This window comes from Crotalus tigris, unplaced genomic scaffold, assembly GCF_016545835.1.
Source record: "Crotalus tigris isolate CLP2741 ecotype Arizona unplaced genomic scaffold, ASM1654583v1 scf7180000018371.15429387391:27106975, whole genome shotgun sequence".
Lineage (NCBI taxonomy): Eukaryota > Metazoa > Chordata > Lepidosauria > Squamata > Viperidae > Crotalus > Crotalus tigris.
In genome coordinates this window covers 6208802-6225717 of record NW_024096970.1, presented here as the reverse complement: position 1 = coordinate 6225717, position 16916 = coordinate 6208802, and the positions used below count along the sequence as shown (strand labels likewise).

The 16916-nt window shown below is 35.4% G+C and overlaps 1 protein-coding gene across 2 annotated transcripts in view; it reads left to right on the top strand.

The window, feature by feature from the left end:
* The first annotated feature begins 5 nt into the window (after positions 1–5).
* The window catches only part of CSE1L (chromosome segregation 1 like), a 28692-nt gene continuing 11781 nt past the window's right edge, over positions 6–16916 (top strand). The window contains exons 1-14 of one of the 2 annotated variants that reach the window (XM_039351242.1): positions 6–122; positions 4652–4744; positions 8090–8232; positions 8951–9052; positions 11971–12116; positions 12252–12342; positions 12675–12782; positions 13407–13499; positions 13690–13857; positions 13945–14074; positions 14630–14695; positions 14911–15113; positions 15988–16072; positions 16336–16397. In XM_039351242.1, the coding sequence (XP_039207176.1) occupies positions 4660–4744; positions 8090–8232; positions 8951–9052; positions 11971–12116; positions 12252–12342; positions 12675–12782; positions 13407–13499; positions 13690–13857; positions 13945–14074; positions 14630–14695; positions 14911–15113; positions 15988–16072; positions 16336–16397 (1482 nt within the window). In that variant the 5' untranslated portion in view covers positions 6–122; positions 4652–4659. Of the gene's footprint in view, positions 123–406; positions 558–4651; positions 4745–8089; positions 8233–8950; positions 9053–11970; positions 12117–12251; positions 12343–12674; positions 12783–13406; positions 13500–13689; positions 13858–13944; positions 14075–14629; positions 14696–14910; positions 15114–15987; positions 16073–16335; positions 16398–16916 lie in introns of those variants that run through there. The other variant, XM_039351243.1, reaches the window with a different exon arrangement.

Sequence of the window (16916 nt, the reverse complement as noted above, 5' to 3'; positions counted from 1 at the left end):
CTGGCGCCGCAGTTGCGTGGTGCCGTCACCACGTCGCCGCCGCGCCGCCTCATCGAGGTTTGAATGTGAAGCTGAGCCATAAGAGGAATTGCTGCTGATCGCGCTGTCAGGGGACCCGTCAGGTAAGGCCAAGCCGTGAAGCGCGATCCACCGTCCCTTTGCATAGCGGCTGGGCCTCTCAGCTTCCGGAAGAGAAAGCCGCGGAGAGCGGCGACCGAGGCAAGCGCCTGAGTCAGGGGAGACGGTCGCGAGTGCGGGCCCACGGCCCAGCAGAGGGAGGTGCCTCTGAACCTGCTGCGTCTGTCTTAGCCTGCCTCCTTTTGCCTACGCGTGCCCTTGTTGGCTTCCGAGTCTCGCCCGCGGCAAAAGCAGCCTGTTGATTGGCTAACCTCGCCTGTCACTTCCTCTGGAAACGAGATAGCGTGAACCGAGCACCTCGATCGCTGACCCTCTCCATTTTTCCTTTCCCCCCCTTTCGCCGAGTGTTTCCTCTCGCGTCAACCCGTTGGAGATGGGGCAGGACTTCCAAGGGCAGGAAGGTTCCTCGTCCTATTAAGGGAAGTGTGGTGGTTTTCATTTCCTGAGGCAGCAGCGTAGAAGGATGCCAGCCTTGTCCCCCCCTCCCAAAATAGATGTTCTTTGGGTTCCGTTCTGGGTAAAAAAAGCAAATCCTGTTGCAGACATTGAAGAAGAAAATACCCTGCCCTATGCAGAAGTTATTTTGTTTCATGCTAATATGGAGGATTAAAGCTTGCCAATATTCTCTTTGCAATAGTATTACTGTTTTGGGATTTTTTCAAATGGGGCGGAGAGAATTTTTATAATATAGCCATTTAGTGAGGTCATGGTGGAGGGAAGATTTAAATCAGCTGCAATTATTCAATATGTACGAATGATTACTTGGAAGTAAGCTCTATCTGCCCTATAGTAACATTGCAGCATGCTTGCAAAAGATGGTTGAGATACTTGGTTTATTGATATTATATTCTTTCCCCCCTTCCTTTTCTCTCCTTCTCCAAGCCCATTTTTCGGAGGGGGAGGGGAAACCCAGCTACTCTGAATGATATTCCTTCTGTTTTAATCCCTTTCTTCCAGCTTAAACATACTAATTTGTAATTGCATTTATGCATGTTCATTTTTCATTTTTGCTGCTCCTGCTTCTCTAGTGTCTCTACCAAGGTTTATGAATTGGTCCTAATGGGGGGAGGATGCTGCACTATAGAGGAATCACAGCTTTCAAAAACAGTAAATCATAGGCTATTGCTGATAATGCTAAAATAGGGGGATATTTTATGCATAAGCTTAAGTTGATTTACATATTCCTCCTTTGTAAAAAGTACAAGAACTGTGTGCCTAATAATCAGAAAGATTGGATATCTTTCTGAGATGATTAATATTTTGTGGAAGTTAAGATATGTCAACAGCATTTCCTTGCAGTATTACATGACAAGTTTAATTAGCAATGAGTTAAGTATAATTTGGGTGACATGACAAGTAAGTAGATAGCATGAAATTATGCCAAGGTTCTTATTAATGTTCCATGATCAAATTGGGGAGAGATATTAAGTGGAATGGCTGTCCTGCTTCCCCAAACCTCACTTAAAGTCCTATAAACAGTTCCATCAACAAAGAAACTGAAAACAGGTTACAAGAAGATGAACATATCATTAGAGGGTTAAAAATATTCAGAAGGAACTAAGTATCTTTAGTTTGAAAAAAGACACCTGTAAAGATGTGATAGCACTCTTCAGATATGTGAAAAGATGCCACATCAAGGGTCAAGTCCTGTTTTGTATCATTGCAGACCTAAATAATAGATCTAAATTACAAAAAGACAGAATCTCCAGCTTCCTCACAGAACAATTAACTGGAAAGATGGTAGATTTTTTTCCCCCATGTTCAAGCAGATTCTAGAGAGACATTCATCTTTGTCTTTAGCTTGATTTCCCAGGCTGGAGGTCTGGGAAGGAGGTCTGGGGAAGATAGCCCAAATGCTCCCTTCCAACCTTTAGTTCTAGTCAGAAATAGATAACTTGATGCAATAAAGAATAAATAGATATGGAACTGGAACTTGGTTTGAAAAATACAGCTTAAGTGTGATTCAATACAGTTTTCCATACCATGAAAAACTGAAACAGTTTGAACTGAAAACAACCAATGTGTGTGTTTAAAATGAAACAATTTCAATAAGGTCATGATGTACTATTTGATATTACATAGTATGGAGTTGTACAGTCATTTTTCATGATGAATCTCAGCCCTTCAAGATAAGCAAGGTCAGGAAATAGGAACAGCAGGGGCTTCAGGTACACTTACAGTAGTGGCCCAAATTGTGGAAACCTTCTGGGAAAAGTGTACATTTGAGGTTTGATGGCTAATAACACCACTTTTTTTGGGGGGAGTAGTACCATAAAAGTATATATCAATGGAAAGATAATTTAATCAAGAATGTAATACAATAACTTTTATGAAGGATTTGCTATTAGGATAGCAATTATAAAGAAGAAAAGTGAAATATGTAGAAAAAACAAGATATACAAAAATTATCACTATAGAAAAAGTGAGATATACAAAAATTATCACCATATCAGTTAATACTTAGTTGGGTAACCTTAAGCATGAATTACGGCCTTCCTGGGGAGTGAACCAAGTCCTTTAGTTCTGCAGCTGTTATAATGTGAAACCAAGATTGAATGATTGCTTCTATTAATTGGATTTTATTGCTGGGTCGCTTCTGACTAACAAGTTTCTTTAGTCGGCTCCATAGATTTTCAACTGGGTTAAGGTCTGGGCTATTCCCAGGCCATTCTAGCAGTGGAATATGATTATCTTGAAACCACTTTTTGCACACAGCAGCAACATGACATGGATCTGAATCCTGTTGACATATAAATGCTTCATTGTCTTGGAAAAGATCATGTGCGGAAGGCTTCAGTTTGGGCTCAAATATTTCATTAATGTATTTTTGACCATTTATATTCCCATTAATCACACAAATTCTGCCCATACCTCTTGATGTCATACAACCCCAGATCATAACACTGACTGACTGTTTCATGGTACATGTAATGCAATCAGGATGCAAATTTTCTCTCTTTCTTCTTATATATTTTATGTCATTACTACCAAACAGAGAGATCTTGGTCTCATTACTCCAAATAGCACTGTCCCATTGTTCCTCTGTCCAGGTAACATGGGTTTTAGCCCAGTTTAGTGTTTTCAACCTTTGTTTGAGAGATAAAAGTGGCTTTTTTCGTGGAATTCTAGATTTTAGGACAAATTCCTGCAGTCTGTGCCGAACAGTCCTTGCACTCAACTTCACATTGCATTGCGCCATTTCATCTTGTATACACCCAGATGATTTATTCTGTCACGTAGCCACAGTCTCTTAATTCTTCTATCATCACTTGCTGTTGTGCACCTTTTCATTCCTTTACCAGTATGGTTTTGTAGTGACTGAGTCTACTTATACCATTTCAAAAACTTAGAAATGCCCCTTTGATTAAGTTTCCACTATTTTTCTTCTAATTTCTTTATAACTGTAGCCTTGTTCACTCAATAATACTGTTTTACATCGCTTTCTGGGCAACCAGTCAACCCTTTGTACCATTATTTTAATTTTATTATATTTTACAAGCTTACTAAATGAAAGAACACAAAAAAACCCAACCAACTTGAAAGCGATCACATAACATACTGACAAATGTCCTCTCAGCTTCAATACATGACATCAATAACTGAATCTTACTGTGATCTGATTGGCTCATTGCTAAAACAAGATGACACCTGATTGGCTCCCTAAGCACTCATTGGCTACAATCAGATGAAGGAAAGCTACCTGATATCAACCTAAGCAAGGTGTGCTTTCTTTTTCTGCTTATTTGGTTATAACTTTTCATAGAATGCAGATAATTGAACAAACGTTATTGCATTACATTCTTGATTAAATTATCTTTTCATTGATATATAATTTTATGGTACTACTCCAACAAAAGTGGTGTTTATTAGCCATCAAACCTCAATAATACACTTTTCCCAAAATGTTTCCACAATTTTGGCCACTACTGTATATTGTAGGATATAATAATAGGTTAACAGATTAATAACTAGGTTCAGCAAGGTTTTGCTTATGTACCTTTAATCCCACCGCAACATATACTTTTCATATTTCTTCCAGAGAATTGGGGGCATTTTCAAAAGCTGATATGAGGTACAATTAATAAAAACAGTGGCATAATGAGAGTATCAGAAACCCGAAGTCTGATCATATAATATTGGATATTACTGAAATTTTAGTCCACATGATATCAGACCATGAAAATTATAATTTACATGTTATATCTATTGTACTATTTTTGTGTATGTTTTTATTCACAATTCTAGGTTGTGTTTACTTTTGGCTAGGAGACCATACAATGAATTGTGTTTATATGTGTGTCTTTACTGACAGGACATTTGTCAGTTTAAATATCCTAATTGAGAGCAAAAAGAAGACTGATTTGATTTTCTATCAGTGTGTGCTCTGTTGCCCAAAAGATATTTTTTAAACAATGCATATTGTAGTATTTGTTTTGTTGAGGATAAGGTTGGTCCTTATTTTTCTTAATATACAGCATTAACAGTTACGGAATACTATTTTGTTAATTTTTAGGTTTGGTTATGGAGCTGAGTGATGCCAATTTGCAGACTTTAACAGAGTACTTAAAGAAGACACTAGATCCTGATCCTGCCATAAGGCGTCCTGGTAAACTGTTTAAAAATTAAGAATGTGAATAAAAAACTTGAGACCACTTAAATGACATCCTGGGATACTTTAGAGCACAATATTACATGGTGTTTTGCTTTTTTTTTCCTGACTCAAATAGAGATTTTTCAAACTTGCAACTTTATTATATGCAACACTATCCTAAAAGTGCTTTTTTCAAAAGGCAACTAGACTTTTTTTCTTCTTCTTTGGTAAATGTTTTCCTTCTCATCCAAGAAGCTTCTTCACTTGAAGCAAAACATTTTCAAAGGGGATAGGGGGGAATCAAGAACATTCTCAGAACTGAAGAAGCTTTTTGGACAAGAAGTGAAATGTTTTCAAAGGGGAAAAAGACCCCACGAAAGTCCAGTTAGAAAGTAAAAAGCACCTTTGGGACAACTGTGACTTGGATGATTGAGAATCTCCATAGACATGCAACGTTTTAGATTTAAAGGCAAAAACATGTTTTAGTATATGTGAAGCATGAACATAGCACCTATCTATACTTTTTAAACTAAATGTATCTTTCTCCAGGATAGATCTGCAGGGCAATCATATGAAGTACTTTGTCTACTTTTAGGAGCTACAGAAAAGTGCTATTTTACTGTCCCAGTTGCCCCAAAGCATCTTTTTTTCTTTAAATCCAAGGCACTTCATAGTGATGCAATGTAAAATAATTTTACCTTTAACTCTTATTTTGAAAAAAAAAGTATTAATCAAATAGAAGGCATTAACTGGAAGATACTAACATGTGCCAAACAGAAGGATAAGATTTTATATCCCTGTGTCATTGTAGGAAATACATTAGTTTCAGAGAAAATTTAAGTCATTTAGCAAATTAAGAAATTATCAACATGTTTTTAATACACTAGATACAATCAAGGGGTATGCAGGATAAACTTTTGCCAGTCTTATTAGCTGTCTATCCTTAATGAAATCTCTATATAATGAGATAACTGAAATGATGCAGAAAACTCCATGCACTAAATTCTAAGTCAGTGGTTCTCAACCTGTGGGTCGGGACCCCATTTGGGGTCAAATGACCATTTCACTGCCAAACAACGCAGTCCGCCATTTTTTTCCCCTTTTCCCTAGCTGTCCTACTCCCTCTTATTGGTGGCCACACCCACTTGGGGGTCACCACAACATGGGGAACTGTATTATGGGGTCACGGCATTAGAAGGGTTGAGAACCACTGCTCTAAGTGACCCCGATGATACTATTTAGCACATGTTATTCATAATTAGCCATCATGGTATTCTTCACATTATGCCTCAAAATTACCTTAGCAGAAATAATGATTACAGTCTTCCCCATAGTTACCACAGGGATCTGAAGGGAAATCAAAAGAAATTTCAATAAAACTGAAAGAGAAGAACTAATGTGCATTTTGCCCGTGAAAGCTTTTAGTTTTTACATTAAATCTTCATGTTAAATCATACAAATTATGAAGGTGCCTTGGCAACATCAAATTGGCTCTCCATGTACAATACTGCGGGGAACAATTTCGTTAAAAGAAAAGTCTAAGTTGCTCTTTGGGGCAAGTTGCACTTTTCAGTGACAGGAAAAAAAAAGTAAAGTAAGAGCCTTGTAACCTTTTTTAATCAAATGTGGGGCAGATTCAGACTTGGTAGATAATGAGGAATATTGCTGGACATGATCATGAGGGAGGCATAAAGCAAAATACGTTATCAAATTCTTTATAAATAGCAGTTGGAAAAACATCAAAAAGTCTCCGGTGTCCTAACATGGTAAAACAGATAATCTGATAATTATCACAGAATCTTGGTGGATGCAAGTCATGATTGAAATATATTGCTCCAAAGATATTACTGCTTGTTCAAAATTAATGTTCCCGATAAAAAGTAAAATGAAGTGTCTTCATATGTAAAGAAGCTATATGCCTTTGAAGAAATTATATCCATATAATAGTTTGAAACATTAGAATAAAATTATGAGTAAGAAACAAAAGTGATACCGATTGTAAGAGTTTATTATAGGGGATGTACTGAAGCAGAGGACAGCACCTTTCTGAACTCAATAAACTCATTTTTTCAAGAGTTCACGAGAGCTCAACGACTCAGCTAAGTGCTGGAAAATTAACTCAGAATCTCTCTTGCTGACAATTTCATTTTTCAGAAAGTGAAAAAAGAAACAAGGGATCACCCTGAAGAATCTTACTCAGTAGAAATGTGTTGGTCAATGGCCTGAAGGTGTTAGGCAATTTGGAGAAAAGTGATGGTCTCTGTTGGAGATAGATAAAGGAGACAAACCTGAGAAATGTCAGTTCTTGAACTTCAGGAAGGCAGATCTTAATAAACTCAGGTGAAAGATGAGCAGTATTATAATTGTGGATGAAGGAGAATGGAATGGAAATTTGTAGATTTCAAATTAGGAAGATTGAAGGACAAAATCATGATTCAGAACGATCTTGGCAGCCAATAAAAGGAATTGAAACAAAATGCTGTGAAGAATGATGAATAGAGTTGAGCATGCTCAGCTGGTAAAAAGGAAACATAAGACAGATATGACAGACATGTACAAATATCTGATGGGCTGTCATATAGAACCAAAATGCTGTCATTTAAAACTAAAAACAGGGTAATGGATTGGAATTAAAGGATGGAGATTATGGCTGAAGGTCAGATGGAATTTCCTGATAGAAAAAACTTAAGAAATAAAATAGTCTGCCTAGAACAATGATGGATTTTCCTTCCGTAGAGATTTTCAAATGTATCTTGAATGGTTAATAGTTGTGCATAGTTTAGTGAATTTTTGCTCTGAATGGGAGCAAATTGAATTAAGTGTCTTTTAAGATTCTAACTCACATATTCTATGATGCTATGAATAATTTGAATAATTCTATGAATAGTAACTTGTTCTATCCATAATTTTCTGTGTTTTACACATCCAGAAAAGCCAACGAACCCTGGTAAAAAAATAAAAACAAAAACAATTTTTTGTGTTTTACATTTATAAATAATTTTAAATGTATTGCCAACTTGCTTCTGTATACTATTAAAAATCACTTACAGTGATGGAAGTGAGTCTATTTTATTTCTATTTAATGATTTCAAGCACTATAAGAAAGTAGTCCAGAAGAGATGTCTTTTCAAAATATAATAGTCAGAGTATAAAATTTAATAACAGCATCCTGATCTGTGCTTAGCAACTATTGTACATTCAGAAATGTTTAATACTAGCAGGATGACAACTGTACAGTCAATATAAAAATATTGATTTCAACTTATTATCCTTACCCAGTCTTTTTATTTCTTTTTGATGTTAAATAATAGGAGTTTGACAGTAATAAAACTATGAACTGTATTTATGTTTTTCGTACAGCGGAAAAATTCCTTGAATCTGTTGAAGGAAGCCAGAATTATCCACTGCTACTCTTAACACTATTGGAGAAATCACAAGATAATGTCATAAAAGTTTGTGCTTCTGTAACATTCAAAAATTATATTAAAAGAAACTGGAGAATTGTACGTATTTTTAGCTAATAATATTGTATTATATGTTGCCTGTTTATTATACCTTCATATTGATTGTTAGGATTCTGTAAAGGACTTGTAGGAAAACCAGTAGGTTTTGTGCTGCATACTGTTGAAAGCAGAATTGGTTTTATACCTAAATCTTGGAACAATAACTATATAAATGTCTCTATTATACATAAATCCTTATGCACGTTCAAATTGATTATATGGTAATGCATTAAAATATGCTTGAATTCTCAGGTCCTGTGACTAATGCAGAAACCTTCACTTCGCAGGTAGCACAAGCATAAATCGCAAAAATAAATTGCCTATTCCTTTACCCGTTTTAGAAAGGGGAAAAATTAACTAGGGCGAAACTATTAGAAACGACTAATAGTTTTGCTCTTACAATTTTAAGTTTTTGAGAAAGCAGAGAAGCCTCCAGTAGATGAGAAATGTGGACCAACGATTTGCAACTTTGATTTTGAGGGTATTATATAATTAGAATTGAACTTTAATTTTATAACTGTTTCAGATTTTGCACCAACTAATATTATTCAAAGTTATATATCCTGACATGATGATTAATTAATTAGGGATAGTATTTGATTAATTAATTAGGGATAGTATAGGGATAGTATTTGTTTCCTATTTATCCTCCTTATGAAGCAAACAACTTAGCAGTGTCTAGAAAAGCCATGGTCTTAAATTAATTAATACTTTGCAGATTGAAGATGAACCAGACAAAATATGTGAAACTGACCGGATAGCTATTAAAGCCAACATAGTACACCTGATGCTTAGCAGCCCAGAACAAATTCAGAAACAGGTAAGGCAACTAAATTCTGCCTATTGTTTTGCAGGAAGTTTTGTTGTTGTATAAAGGTTTTAAGGAATACTAGATGTATCAAAGGACATCAGTTCAAGTATGTAAAGACCAAGAATATTTAAGACCAATCATATATGTATTAAATATATTTAAGTCAAATGTAAAAATTGGTAGTGTTTCTCTGTTGTGGTTAAAAATAGTGATAACGTTGGCTCATCTAACCTGTTCGAAGCATGCTATGGATGCAGTGACGGAAAAAATTATTTGATCTCCTATTGATTTTGTACATTTGCCCACTGACAAAGAAATGATCAGTCTATAATTTTAATGGTAGGTTTATTATAAAAGTGAGAGTCAGAATAACAAAAAATCCAGAAAAACGCATTTTTAAAAAGTTATAAATTGATTTGCATTTTAATGAGTGAAATAAGTATTGGACCCCTTCGCAAAACATGACTTAGTACTTGGTGGCAAAACCCTTGTTGGCAATCACAGAGTTCAGATGTTTCTTGTAGTTGGCCACCAGGTTTACACACACCTCAGGAGGGATTTTGTCCCACTCCTCTTTGCAGATCAAGTCATTAATTTTTCGAGGCTGATGTTTGGCAGCTCAAACCTTCAGCTCCCTCCACATATTTTCTGTGGGATTAAGGTCTGGAGATTGGCTAGGCCACTCCAGAACCTAAATGTGCTTCTTCTTGAGCCACTCCTTTATTTCCTTGGCTTTGTGTTTTGGGTCATTGCCATGCTGGAATACCCATCCACGACCCATTTTTAATTCCCTAGCTGAGGGAAGGAGGTTCTCATCCAAGATTTGACGGTACATGGCCCCATCCATCATCCCTTTGATGTGGTAAAGTTGTCCTGTCCCCTTAATAGAAAAACACCCCCAAAGCATAATGTTTCCACCTCCATGTTTGATGGTGGGGATGGTGTTCTTGGGATCATAGGCAGCATTCCTCCTCCTCTAAAAACAGTGAGTTGAGTTGATGCCAAAGAGCTCTTTTTTGGTCCCATCTGACCACAACACTTTCACCCATCTAAATCATTCAGATGTTCATTGGCAAACTTCAGATGGGCTTGTACATGTGCTTTCTTGAGCAGGGGGATTTGTGGGCACTGCAAGATTTCAGTCCTTCACAGATAGTGTGTTACCAATTGTTTTCTTAGTGACTATGGTCTCAGCTGCCTTGAGATCATTGACAAGATCCTCCTGTGTAGTTCTGGCCTGATTCTTCACGGTTCTCATGATCATTGAAACTCCACTAGGTGAAAACTTGCATGGAGCTCCAGACTGAGGGAGATTGACAGTTATTTTGTGTTTCTTCCATTGGCAAATAATCGCACCAACTTTTGTCACCTTCTCACCAAGCTCCTTGGTGATAGTCTTGTAGCCCATTCCAGCCTTGTTTAGGTCTACAGTCTTGTTCCTGACATCCTTGGACAGGATGGTCTTGGCCATGGTGGAGAGTTGGAATCTTTTAGGTAACAAGCTGAGATTAGGAGCACTCTCTTTAAGAGGTGCTCCTTATCTCAGCTCTTTACCTGGGAGCTAGAAATCTTGCTAATTGATAGGGGGTCAAATACTTATTTCACTCATTAAAATGCAAATCAATTTATAACTTTTCGAATGCATTTTCTGGAATTTTTTGTTGTTATTCTGTCTCTCACTGTTACAATAAACCTGCCATTAAAATTATAGACTGATCATTTCTTTGTCAGTGGACAAATATACAAAATCGGCAGGGGATCAAATATTTTTTTTCCTCGCTGTAGTTAATAATGACTAATACTCCAAAGTCTAAATCAATTAGTGTCCCATTCTACGGCTGAGGCCTAGAAAGCCAGTGATAAAAAGATTCTGATTATAATGACAGTTTTAATAATTTTGAAAGTACATTTATTTCTATTCAGTGCATGATTATCAGAGTAGCATGCAAATTTACAAAATAAAAATAATTCTCTAAAAACTGGAGAACAAGGCAAGATTACTTAGTGGCTCTTAAGAGTAACAACTTCCCCATCAAATATTTCTCATTGGAGATGGAATAGAATCTGCATTGTCATTCTATATTGTGTTTTTCTCCACTCAGTATTATTGGCTTCAGTGTTAAAGATGTCATGTAATACTAAAGATACATGTCACTACAAAATAAAGATTTGTAAGAGAGGTTTAGAATGAAAATTCCATTGTTTGTTAATCCCAAAAAGATTTTGTTTTAGTTTCCGTATGTAGTATCTTTCCTTAGCTTTATATAATAAAAGTGGTATTGCTTTAGTTAAAATAATAAACATATGCACAGTTGAAAACAGCAGTTTGTATATGTAATTATTTGTCCATTACATAGCATGATATAATCTGTGACCTATTTCCTTTTGCTAGATGCAGCCATTTTTATGTATGTATGTGTGTGTGTGTGTGTGCATGTGTGTGTGTATATATATGTGTGTGTGTGTGTGTATGTGTATATATATAACATTTATATAGCCATTTACTTGACATATTAGTCAATGTGACATAACATTTTTTAAAGAAATAGTTATAACAATGAAATATAATACAACAAAAGAAAACATTTTGTACTAGAGGCAGTTCAAATAATGACAATCGCTTAAGAAAGGCTTCAGACCTCCCTGATCCAATATCCAAGGGAAGAGTCAGCTGTTTTAACAGCTTTTTGAAAGGCAGACAAATTAGCACTTCACATTTCAACTTCCTCCCAGCGGTGTATGCTGGGTATCTCTTCTGCAGCCTGATGTCATGACCAAGATCATCTGAAGAAAAAGAGAGGTAGAAATGTTTATTGCTTTTAGCTACAGCATATAATTGGGTTCTTTATTCGAAACAAGATTCTGTATTTCATTTAGTTAAAGCAACTATTTATCCCTTTTCAGATATCTTTATTCTCTTTTTGTAGTTAAGTGACGCTATTAGCATAATTGGTAGAGAAGACTTTCCTCAGAAATGGCCTGACCTGTTAACAGAAAGGGTAAATCGCTTTCAGAGTGGTGACTTCCATGTTATTAACGGAGTTCTTCGTACAGCACATTCTCTATTCAAAAGGTACGGGATAGGGCTCTGAATCTTTTATTCTTGTTTGCAAGTAAAATTGCTCTGTTGTGCAGTAATTGGGTTTTGGTTTACTTTGTAGTTTATCAACTTCTTTAAAAATTACTTGAATTTTCCTTTCTTTGTTAGGTACCGTCATGAGTTTAAATCAAATGAACTGTGGACAGAGATCAAGCTTGTCCTTGATGCATTTGCACTACCCTTGACCAATCTCTTTAAGGTACAGTAACTTTTGACATTTGAATCCACACAAAAACACTTTACAGTATTTCATCTTCAGAGCACATTTTAAGCATATGTTGAGTACATGATGTTGTGATTTCTGCATTACTATTTTGAACGTTAACTTCCTAGGAAAATTAAGATAAGAAAAAATACTGGTATTGAAATCATTAAGTTTTTTTTAAAGTAGCACTTTTAATATTCAGACTTCTGATGGCAGTGCCTGTGATTGTTTTGCTGATGTTTTAAATATCTTGTTTTTGTATTTTAATAGAAAAGAAGCAAAAATGTTAAATTTAAAGTTGTTATTATTTATCTCTCCTTTACTAGGCCACCATTGAACTTTGCAGTACTCATGCAAACGATGCCAGTGCTTTGAAAGTTCTGTTCTCCTCTCTGATTCTTATTGCTAAGTTGTTCTACAGTTTAAATTTTCAAGTAAGCCACCTTTTATTTTCTAGTTAATAATACTAGTCCAGCGGTTCTCAACCTGTGGGTCGCGACCCCATTGGGGGTCGAACGACCATTTCACGGGGGTCGCCAAACAACGCGATCCGCCTTTTTTTCTGGGGCAGCGCATAGGGCGGTGCCACGCATGCGCACCGCGCAGGGGGCGGCACATGGGGCCGCCGCCACACATGTGCGCTGCCTGCTTAATACCGGGGTCGCCGTATAAAAAGGTTGAGAAGCACTGTACTAGTCCATCCATATTGACATAGAATTCTCCTCTGTTTCACCTTCTGGAATATCACTGTTTTTCTACAATGCTATTGACAGCTATTTTGTGACTGTATAAGCATCCTCCCCACCATCACAGATATTTCCTTAAACTTCTAATGTTTTCAGATAGTCATATGTTCACTGATTCAAAAAAGCTGGGTCAACTATACTAATGAAAAATGAAAAGATTAGAATGCTAAGTATAAAAAAATAAAATTTGGATTTCATAAATCCCGTTTTTATCTTTACTGTGTTTTGAAAGCTTTTCTTTGAGCAGGTCCTGCCACAATTAGTTATCATAAAAAATGATTAAAAATAAGAACTTGTATCTTAATTCTGTAGGACCTTCCTGAATTTTTTGAAGATAACATGGAAACTTGGATGATGAACTTCCATAATCTTTTAACATTGGATAATAAACTCTTACAAACAGATGTAAGTAACATGATAAACATTTTCGTAAGTTTCTCTGAAATGGTATTTATATTCAGTAGTAAAAATAGTATTATGACTATATGTTAATTGGTAGCAAAATTTATATGGAACTTTTAGGTGGTAAGGCACGTTGAAATGTGAATAAAATGAGGAATGTGTTGATGATTATTTTTGTTCATGGTGATGCTAGGATGAAGAAGAAGCTGGCCTCCTAGAACTTTTGAAATCCCAAATTTGTGATAATGCTGCTCTGTATGCACAAAAATATGATGAAGAATTTCAGCCTTACTTACCCCGTTTTGTTACTGCAATTTGGAATTTATTGGTCACAACTGGTCAAGAAGTTAAGTATGATCTGGTAAGTGCCTGGCTTCCTTTCACCATGCTTGATATAAATATTGTGGTACTTGTTCAAATAATGTTTGTTCATGTCTTTCTCTTGTAGCTGGTAAGTAATGCAATCCAGTTCCTCGCTTCTGTTTGTGAGAGACCCCATTACAAGCACCTATTTGAAGATCAGAATACACTGACAAGTATTTGTGAAAAAGTTATTGTTCCCAATATGGAATTTAGAGGTACATTTATTTATTTATTATATTTCTATATAACCAAATTAAATTTCTGTACATCCAAATGACTTCCGGCACTTTACCTCAAAAAAGATAAAGCTTTATAAAACAAATTGTGTCCTTGGTGCTTCCTTGATTGTTTGTAGATATTTCATTACCCAACTAGATAACATCATTAGTGGAAGTGAGTTTGGAGTTTGCTTTCTATTTATATGCAGTAGTTTGTCCTCCCAGTATTGGTGTAGGTGTGGTTTTCTCCTTGATAGTTCTGGGATTACAGTATTGTTTTCTGCTTGATTTTTTGTCATTATTAATCCCTGCTTATCTAGCTGTTGACTTCTGGAAAGGATTTGTTCTGGTTTTTTTGTTTCCTTAGCTTTTTTATCATTTCATTTGAATAGTGTGTAAGTCTGGTTTATTTCTGTATCTAGTGATTATACAAAATTACTTCACAAATCATGCATGTGGTTGATTTAACAAATTATTTTCAGGAATATGTAATATTATAAAAAATTTTACTTTTAACCAAGTGTTTAATCTTTACAATGTTGTGTCACCTAGCTGCTGATGAAGAAGCTTTTGAAGATAATTCTGAAGAATATATTAGAAGAGATTTGGAAGGATCAGGTAATTGTTTTGATAGTGGATAAACAGTAATAGTGGATAAATATACAGTATGTGTGTGTTCTCTTTTTTGTTGTCAGACTATCCTTACTTGTTTAATATGCACAGTGTGGTAAATCTTATTCAGTAATATTAAAACCATGTATCCAAATCAAGAGACAGTGATGCTGTTTAAGTATAACCTGCCATGCATTGATTTTTATCTTTTTCTGGTATAGATATTGATACCAGACGCAGAGCGGCCTGTGATCTAGTAAGAGGATTATGCAAGTTTTTTGAAGGACCTGTAACTGGGATCTTTTCTGGTTATGTTAATTCAATGCTACAAGAATATGCAAAAAATCCATCTGTCAATTGGAAGCATAAGGATGCTGCTATTTATCTTGTAACATCTTTGGCATCAAAAGCTCAGACACAAAAGGTACTTGGTTTTGATTAAAAATTAAAATATATAATAATATTTGGAACCTTATGGGAAAGAGGTAATAATATCAGTTCATGCTTTGATTTCCATCATGTTGCCCTATTTTAATCTTCAGCATACTTCTTAATGGTATTAGCCCCCTAGTATATATTAATTGCAATCTTTTAAGTCTAAAAAGCAAACATCATGGCATACTTACCCTTAGAGATTGCCTGTATGGACATTGCTCAGATTACCTTCCACTCATGTCTGAGGTGGCTATTCTCCAGTGCTCAGCAAAAAAGATACTTGTTAACCAGTGTTGGGACCTGAATAACAGTGTCTGAGTTCAGCAAAATGGGCTGTGCTGGAAATGTGTAAGGTGAAACAAATTGTAATGATAGGTCCAGAATACAAGCATCGTGTAGAGCTGAAATGAATAGAACTTTGGTGAAATGGAGACAGATATATTCCTGGTTATCAGTTAATTTCATTTCTTTTCAGCAGTAGAATCAGACTGATTACTTCATTCATTGGAGAGATACAGAAGTTTTCTACAATAAAAATGGTCATGGTTATGCAGTGTTTATTCACTCTTGTGAATAAATTGGATTAAGTGGGCCTACTATCTGCAGTGTTGCTTCTGAAATCCAGAATATATTGCTAAAGTATCATGGTTAATGTAGTTTATGGTGGTCCAAGTATAATATTTCATTTGGAGGGTTCATTTGTTTCTGTTTTACAGTTTAAACTTTGAACCAGAACAATAAGACAGATAACTTGCAGAAACTGGTAGAAAACCATTCACAGCATATTTCAACAATGCATATTTAAATTAAGGTATAAATAAATTAATACTTTTAAAAAGTTATTATCTTGCTTCCCTCTATAGCATGGAATAACCCAAGCCAATGAACTAGTGAATTTGACAGAATTTTTTATGAATCATATTCTACCAGATTTAAAGTCTCCTAATGGTAAGTTTAACATTCTATATAAAATATCTTCAGTATCTCTAACTATTAATTAACCTGGATATAATTTAGGAGCTGTGCATTGCATTGCATTTATTTCTGTAGCAACTGACTGAGGAGTATATCATAAAATTTGTTATTTGCTTAATTTACCAAATAACTCTTGTTATTAATAGTAGTGAAAATCTTGCTTCTTCTGCAAATTGGGGAGTATGCTGAAATATATGCATATTTATTTATTTATAGAAACTATTTAATTTTTACAGTAAATGAATTTCCAGTGCTTAAAGCTGATGGCATCAAATACATCATGATTTTCAGGAACCAAGTAAGTTTTTTTAAAAGTATTTATTAGCTTTCTATGCTGTCACCTCCCAATGACTCTGTTGCTTTATCAGTCTTAAAATCCATCCATTCTTGTGATATAATTGGGGAACTCGGGGGATCCAATATGCAGGAAGTGCTTAAATAATACTCCCCCAATTCTTAAAGATCTTTATTTTCAGTATAGCAGGTCACAGAGCCCCTGTTTTCTTGTGTATTATAAAGGTTTAACCCTTGGATGATGAAAACAGTAGTCAAAATGAAAAAGAATCACAGTGTAAACATGGAGCATGGGGTATTTCAGTCTTGCCTTAGTTGACATTTCTAATCTTACTTCTGAATATTGAGTTGAATTTTGGAAAAATATATAGGTCTGAAATGCAGAATGTCTGAAGAGTCTTGCTGATTGTATTTTTTTTCCATATTTTTTTTAATAAGTGGACCATCTAAATATACTTCACCTGTACTTCTTTCAGATGAGTTGGTATTGTTTCTAAAATATTTTACCTGTATGTATTTTTAT